This window comes from Aspergillus novofumigatus (genome assembly GCF_002847465.1).
Source record: "Aspergillus novofumigatus IBT 16806 chromosome Unknown P174scaffold_3, whole genome shotgun sequence".
NCBI lineage: Eukaryota > Fungi > Ascomycota > Eurotiomycetes > Eurotiales > Aspergillaceae > Aspergillus > Aspergillus novofumigatus.
Genome location: NW_020194276.1, coordinates 4,082,247 through 4,089,980, shown reverse-complemented (window position 1 = coordinate 4,089,980; position 7,734 = coordinate 4,082,247). Strand labels below are relative to the sequence as shown.

The 7,734-nt window shown below is 48.7% G+C and overlaps 4 protein-coding genes across 4 annotated transcripts; 2 read left to right on the top strand and 2 right to left on the bottom strand.

The window, feature by feature from the left end:
* Positions 1–111: 111 nt before the first annotated feature.
* Positions 112–778, top strand: P174DRAFT_483601 (uncharacterized protein; the record flags this gene model as incomplete). Its single annotated transcript, XM_024830749.1, has 1 exon — positions 112–778. A coding segment is annotated over one exon (171 nt), but the record flags the coding sequence as incomplete, so codon positions are not given.
* Positions 779–1,275: 497 nt separating this feature from the next.
* On the top strand, positions 1,276–2,091 carry P174DRAFT_155724 (uncharacterized protein). Its single transcript, XM_024821184.1, has 5 exons — positions 1,276–1,485; positions 1,537–1,597; positions 1,649–1,753; positions 1,802–1,838; positions 1,904–2,091. Exons 2-5 carry the CDS (start codon positions 1,568–1,570, stop codon positions 2,041–2,043), a joined length of 312 nt encoding a protein of 103 aa, XP_024684853.1. The 5' UTR covers positions 1,276–1,485; positions 1,537–1,567; the 3' UTR covers positions 2,044–2,091.
* A 66-nt stretch (positions 2,092–2,157) lies between these two features.
* On the bottom strand, positions 2,158–3,012 carry P174DRAFT_511846 (uncharacterized protein). The gene is made up of 4 exons (XM_024831826.1): positions 2,817–3,012; positions 2,685–2,781; positions 2,546–2,646; positions 2,158–2,488 (listed from the first exon to the last, which is right to left on the bottom strand). The coding sequence occupies exons 1-3, from the start codon at positions 2,877–2,879 to the stop codon at positions 2,552–2,554; spliced, it is 255 nt and encodes an 84-aa protein (XP_024684852.1). The 5' UTR covers positions 2,880–3,012; the 3' UTR covers positions 2,158–2,488; positions 2,546–2,551.
* A 984-nt stretch (positions 3,013–3,996) lies between these two features.
* P174DRAFT_459697 (uncharacterized protein) lies at positions 3,997–5,818 on the bottom strand (the record flags this gene model as incomplete). The annotated part of the gene is made up of 3 exons (XM_024829788.1): positions 3,997–4,122; positions 4,155–5,310; positions 5,367–5,818. The coding sequence occupies 3 exons, from the start codon at positions 5,816–5,818 to the stop codon at positions 3,997–3,999; spliced, it is 1,734 nt and encodes a 577-aa protein (XP_024684851.1).
* Positions 5,819–7,734: the final 1,916 nt, after the last annotated feature.

The following is a 7,734-nucleotide window of genomic DNA, read 5'->3' as shown; positions in this document are numbered from 1 at the left end:
TGAGGTAAAATACCCTGTATGCTAACATGATCCAATCGTCAGTCCTTTTACTACAGTGCAGGCCGTTGTTGATTTGATGACAAATGGACAAGCAAGAACGAACTTTCAAACCAAGGTTCTCTTATTCTACGCAACGAGGTACTTGTCCTTGGACTGCTCACTTCAATATATCTCTTCGTCTCAAGAAATTTGATCATCTCGCGTATGGATAAAGTGCCTCTCACATGGCGTTGGTTAGGACTTTTCATGATGACTGTGTCAGCGAGGCCAATGAAGTCATGACGGCCGGTCAAGACTGAGTCTTGACTCTGAACCAAAAAGTCGCTCTCAATACTGTGGAACTTCCGGTTGTGCCCCAGTCCAAGCTCGTCCACTCCCCCGTCACTCGCGGTGAAAACGGTGTCATATTCGGACGCATGAGATAGACGAGGGAGAACTTGGTCTGGTCACAAGTCGGGCGGAGGCTCAATCCGGTGCAAACACGATCGAAGAGCGCTTTTCGAAAGGGCAGTCAAGGAGTCTCCCGCGTTTACGATCGCGTGCCCGGGTTCGGGAGCAATGTACCGCCAAACCTCCAGGCCTGGCATGCATACTTGTAACCCGCCAGTGTTGGAAAGACGATTGCCAGTCTCCCAAGGTTGGTATGTGCAATGTGGCCAATATTCGCGTCACTACTGCCGTAAGGCAGATACTTGAGTAGACCAAGACCTGTCGTTGATAGCTCGCACTTGCGATGGCAGTCTTTCAGGTCGCGAGAGAGCTGCAATGCCCGCGACAATATCGAGGAGGATCAGAAGACCTTGCTCGTGAATATCCCCAACAAAGTCTTCCAGAGATCCCACTTGGACGTCAGTGGCTCCGGAGCCGTCATGGGCATGTTGGGGTCGAGGTCGAAGAGCGCATTATTGGGGATCTGGGGCGTGACATCAGCGGCGCTGCCACGGCTCTGTTAGAATCGCTCATGCCATGAAGCTTTCAAATCCATCATTCTTCCCACCATACGGGCCCGTGGTCAACCCGCCGGTTCATATCTAGGACTGAGTAAGTTTTTCCGGAGCGCAAGTTAGGGATCTACAATAGAGTATCTCATTAAACCCACCCTAGTATCTTGGAAAGGGTCGGTACTATACTCTTGTTCCTTCTCTCAAAAGGGAATCAGCACAGGTCATCGGTGATGGAAAAGGTCCTATCCACGTCTTCCAGAATATTATCTGTCCGTACATTGCACAGGTCCAAGTAGAAAGCCAATGTCACAACAGGCGGAAGTGAGCTCGTTCACCGTCCCAATATCACCATCGATGAGCTTGGCAAGTGACACGGTTGGCAGCGATCCATAGTGGGCAGCGGTTTCTCATTCGCAAGTCTAGCTCAAGTGACTTGAATGCAGCACAGGGGAGGTCAGAAAAAAGATCCTTGAAGATCGTCCTCGATTAGACTGACAGTTAGGGTCAAGTCTTGGTAAGCGGCAGCTCTGCAGTTATCTCAGTATGTATAGTGATGCTCCTCGCAGAACCCGTTTGACGTTGATGGTTTCAGGACGCAGAGAGCGACACTAGTATCTTCTATCATGATTTTCACCGCCCCGGTGACAGTATTGGTATGTTGCAGTACTATCCCTGCCGGAGAAGATGAACTGATGACGGGCCAGAGATCCCAATTCATCTCCATGCGGTCTGTGTGGCGACAAGCGATGCAACTGAGATCATTGAGAGCTTATCGCCAAGCCCGGCGCAGACCGAGCATATATCAGATGGTGAGGAACTGGTTGCCTTCGGAGTAGCGCATCACTAAGAAGGTACAGATCTGCCTGTCCGGGCTCGAAAACTTCTCCCAGTACGGTCTGAACTCCCCTCACCCACAGGCCCTTTAATGAGAATTCCAATCCTGATAGATATCTTCTTAGCTGCGGCGGGGCTGGTGGTAGGGGTTGTACTTGTTGGATATGTGGACGTTGCTGGAAAGCGCATGAGACAACGGCGTCCAGACGAGGCTGAGAACGGCGAATACCAGAACTTAGCTCCGGAGGATGATGAGGAAGAATAGGGCGGCTTTGAGTGAATGTTTGAGTCAATTAACTTTGAGCACGTGGTGCGGTAAGGAGTTCCTTCCGTGATGCTAAACTTTCTAATACTTTACGCGAGGATAGGCATGAGATACCATTCCGCTTTTCTTTGAAGTTAATCATCATAATCAAGTTATATCACCATATCACCGAGGTGTAAGGCAAGCCCTCGACATATCCTAGTTTATACTCTTATAAAATGCTAGACACGTTCGCGCAACCTCAGCCCCGACTCTCACTATTCATCTGCACTGGCCTGTCTCTTCTGCTCTTTCTTGATTTTCTTCACCGATTTAGTGCTCGAGAAGAGATTAGGCAGATCGAAAAGATCATTTTTGGGATGATATTCAGGCAAAGGATCTTCTTCAGCCGCATGCTCTTCGGACCAAGCATCTGCCAATGTAAGCCGTCTAGAACAGTCCCGATCTAAAGCTTATTAACATACTCATAATTCCGGGATCCAAGGCTTGAGACCAAGCATACCTTTCCTTAGCAAAACTGCCAATTGTCCCAGACGATAAAGTTATCACTACGGTCGTAGCCCTGGCTCCAACGAAAGTTGCCGTGCGGCGTGCCGTACCAAGCTGCGCCCCATCGGCCCCGACCTCCAAGGAGTAGCCACTTATGCAGTTTACTTTGTAACCTGCCATAGTACGTGAAGAGCCCCAAGCGGCGTCACACACAAGAACCCCATCATCAAGAATCCAAGCGGCCTGGAGCTGCGGCCATTTGGCGCTAAGTATATTTGGCCAACATAGTGAAGACAGCCAAGCGTTGAAGGAAGGGCGGAGATTAATGCGAAAAGATGAGCCTTCATGGTGAATTGATGATTCTGGAAGAGGTTTGGTATAGAGGATCTATTTTTTGGCTGGAGAGGGACGACCGAAACACCGGGTATGGTGGACCGTAAAGCATATAGTAGCTTTAAGGGTCTGAGAGATGAGTGAAGACGCTGTTATTACTATAATGTATCTCATACTCGAGAGGCCTTATATATGTGGTTGTGTAGAGGTCTCTAGACCTATTCGGATCTAGAGGCTTCCTCAAGATTACGGTGACTTAGTACTTACAGAAAAACATTAGTGCTTATAGAATGATATTAGTGCTTACAGAGCAATATCAGTGCTTACAGAACGACATTAGTGCTTACAGAGCGACATTAGTGCTTACAGAACAAGGACCACTACATCTATTATTTAGCTTTCAAGGAGGAACAAACAGGTGGGCAAGTTGGCAAGTACGCAACTGAATAACGCAGGGCTTGATCAGTTCTAGCTAATGAAACTACTATATACACGCCATTCTTATGAATGCCTATGTATTATTGGTGTAGACTATGGCACTGAAGTAGCCACTAGTGTTTTTGCGCGTGACTTCATATATGCAGAAAGCAGGGACAGTTCATAGGCAGAAAGCAGATCATAGGCACATCTGTCTAGGTACAGTGCATTCCTTGTCTAATAGTGGTACTAACATGTCTCTTCCATCAACAGCACCCTCCAGGGGTCAAGCCATGAAAACATCACAAATGAGGCTACCAGACACCGCCTTCAACTTACCACTAACTACACATCCTTAAACATAAAAAGCCCTGGCTCCTTCATTCTGTGATGTCTGTATTTAATAGCAGTCACGTTTTGACTGCTGTCAGGGGGAGAATCTTGTCATGATAAGGCTGCTGTTATGATAAGACATTAAGAGTATTAAGACTACTTTGAAGTCGAAGGTTGCGCGGATACTTAAGGTTAGGATAGCGAGGTCGCAGGGCTGTCGCGACTACCTTCCATATAGGCAGATACGTGAGATATATTACAGGTAAGAGGTTGGCTTACCAGAATATGCCATGAATGAGGTAGCCCAACCATCTAACTACCCGATAGCCAATCGCCTCCACAGTTCCCATAAATGTAGCATCATTTTCTACCTAGCCCTACCTAATAATAATCCTCGCCCTTAGAGAGGGCTGTCACCGACCCCTTGGACCCGAACGCCGCATGCCTATGTCGCAGATTTGCGCCCTCGACCTCCCCAAACTGCAGCCGAACCTTATCAATATCCCCCTCAGCGGCTCGAATCCCAAGCAATGGCCGACGGCCAAGCGGTCCAGCTCCGGATTCCGAGTCGTCATCAAGACACTTGAGAACGAGTTGTTTTGGGGGACGCCGTTTCGTCGCAGGGCGAAGAAGCCGACGACGACGCACGCAATCGTGACAGCCAGCGCACTCATGTAAGCCGCTAGCAGGACCGTACTGCCGTAGAAATAGTAGTTGCGGTTGGTCAAGTCCATTACTTTGACGGTGGAGTTTCCGCCATTAAGGCTGAGCAGGGTGTAGGTGAAATTGTGGCTGAGGTCCTCGATGGCCTGGGCCAAGGTTCCGTTCCGGCACGAAGTTTTAGTGGAGTCGTTGCCATGTTTATAATAATAGCTGCTGGTGTTCCATAATTCTGGACAGGCAAAGAGGCTGGTGTACGCAAGTGACGTATCGGTGTATGTCGTCGAAGATGCAACAGTCTTATCCTGATACACTCCGGCTCTCTTACTCTGAACCAGTTCGCCTTGGAGAAGACCCGAGAGGATCATCTGGATTATGTAAAAGCCTGCATTCACTGTTGGATCTACTTCTGAGTATGAAGGCGCTGCGAAGTTGATAGCAGCGCTTTCATTCCAATTGGCATAGGCGATGTGGTCGACTGAGATTGGCGTCAGCGTCTGAATGCCGTTGGTGAAGTGCATGTCGACTACGTAGGAGGTATTCCAGAGCTGGCAGACAATCTCAGTGGGCTGTGTGGCGTTGTCGTTCCACAGCGGATTGCTGCCTGCAGCTGATATGAAGACGGTATTGTTGAGATCCGAAGGTGCAGTCCCCATGTAGAGCCTCGTTGTCTGGAACTGCGGCTCTGTGATTTCGCTATCCCACAGTTTCTGCGTCACCCCGTCTATCTCCATGAGAGCTTCACTCAGTCGCTGGCATTTGTACGAAGGACCCCAGAATGAGAGATTGTAAGACGAGTTGGAGAACGGTGCAGGAACTGGAAGCACTTGGGCCGATGAGGCCAAGGTTGTGAAGACGCGGGCCATGCTGGCAGATGGGGAGGTGATGTGCCACGCCTCATCGAATTGTGCCTCATTACGCCAGAATGATGGGTCGAAGTTAACGTTTGGAACGAGCCGCTCGATCTCATCCCTGGCTGGATATGTAACCACGTTCAAAGTTGCGGGCGTAACGATCGCCGTCAGAGGAATCAGCCTGGTCGGATCGAGAATCAGTCATAGGCTCACCACGAGTCATGGAGGTGCACATACCAGGAAACAATCGCCAGCACGGTCAGCGTCTTTGCATAGACCCACAAGTCCAGGGTGAGAAGAGCAAGAGGGCTGTCCCGGACGGCAAACATGCTATCAATCCCACTGAGCCGGACGCTCTTCCGGCGGAGGGTGGCCCAGGTCTCCTGCACCGCTGCGAGCCCAACGGCGGACGCCAGGCATGATTTGATCAAAAACGCGAAGCCAGTTCCGATCCGGATCGCCCACGTCTGTTCCTCGCGAGACGCGACACGACCGCCGTCGAGGCTCCTGTAGTAGAAATGATGACCCATGGACAGCATCGCACCGGATATGACGAGCCCGACCATCAGGGCCGGATGCCTCCATCCAATGCCCCATGTCGCCGGTGTATCCGTCTCTTGGACTGGCGCTGGCACTGGCGACTGGGGTTGTTTGTCCGGGACCGTGCGATCATACGTTGGCGGAGACATATTATATTGAGGTGCCCGGACAAGAGCGGACTCTGGCCCCGTCGGGAGACAGAGGCCCGTCAGCCGCTCTTATAGGAAACGCGGCTCCTGAGAGAGCTGAGAATTAGCAAACCCTGTCAAGTTGTTTGTGGGCCATGGCTGAGCCTTGCCTGCAGGATCCTTTGCTTTGCCGCCTTCATTCTGCCTATCAGTGCCGTTTTCATTGGCTTTATTTCAGCGAGGGACGAAAGCGGGCCATTTATGGCCTCTGGATGTCAAGAAGCAATGTAGAGCAGGGGCTGGTTTTCAGCCCACCATTACTAGCAGGCGCTGTGAGCCGGGATCGGCAGTGCACTTTCCACTATGGGAAAGGCACAGATAGCTGAAGCTGAAGCGACCTGCTGTTAGTGCTGACTGTGTTGCCCATCGCTCGATTTGAATCGCCCGCAAGACCGCGCTAACCGGTTGGAGGGTCGTTTGCGATACTTTGGGCCTCGAGGCTCGAACATCCATGCTGAGCCAGCCTTTTCAATCAGTGTGCAACGTTGCGGGCAGTAGCACTAGACAGGGCGGGGAAGTGAGAAGTGCTGGTTCACGATATCGGGAAAGAACAAGGACTTGAACAAGATCAAGCATGACAGGATGCATACTCTTTTTTTTCAGACGGGCAACACCACAGACCGCGGGGTCCTGCCCAATTGCTCCTCAAGTGGACCCTGCAAAGTTGCAATAGGTCGAATCATCCCAAAGCGCTGCCAAGCACCGGCCAGGCACAGAATACGAACTGTCCATTCAAATTGATCTCCCTGGGATCGTAAGTAGTTTTCACATTTTTCATATTCCAAGTTCATCTAATCAAGCGCCAGTTTTGTTGGTCGGATAACAATGTCTGACCGTGGAAATGGAACTGTCAAATGGCTCCATGATGAGAAGGGTTACAGTTTTATAACCCGCGACGTGGGGGGAGATATATGTGTATCCTCTCGCCAAATTGAAACAGCTGGTTTCAGATCTCTTAAAGAGGGATAGAGGGTCAGTTTTAAAGCAGTTCGGGGTGCAAGAGGCTAGCAGGCAAATAACGGTCGGGTAGAACAGTAGGGAGTCGTACTACGAATTCAGCAGAAAAGCAGGACGAGCAAAGAAAGCAATAAATGCTTCGAACTGTAAATGGTACCCATACACAACTTATACCACCAGAATTTATTTCTTTTTTATTATGTATTATTTCTTTTTCTTTTTCGGAGGCTTCTGCAAGTGGTGGCATGATATAACCATATTTTCCAGGCGAGTGGTCCACCTAACTAAGTGGTCCACCCTGTCACACCCTGGGATCCGTCTCTACTGTTCTCTGCTAGTCAACTACTTTGGGAACGGGGTGATATAGTCCCTGGACTATATCCAATACTTGCCTGAGGCCTACTGACTGGGTAGCCTAATGATGCAACAATACAATGATCTGAATAGGATTAAGGATAACCAAAGGTAACACAAGAATAATAATAGTAGAGATAGAAGCAAGGCCTATTAAGTATGTATACTTAATAGTAAAAGAGTAACTAATAAATCAGACTAGTGAACTTATACTTAAGTAAATAACTTGTATTAAATATAAGGAACTAAGCTAAGAGTGCTAGATATAATAATAATAAACATCCTTATATATCTATAGTTCCTCTCAATGGTATACTGAATGGTATGTTCTAAGTATAAAGGTGGTAGATTATATACTCTTATTCTAAGGTCTTAGTATACTATTTATATACCACTTCATCATGTGCTTGTGGTTGTAGAATAACTATTTAGTTATATCCTACTATATGGTTTTTCTATAAGGATCTATCTAGATTAAGCATTTCTCCAGATCACTCTGTAATCCTTTCTAGATTAATTAGTGATTGATAATCCCCTTTAATTCTGCCTATCACATCTGCCTTATA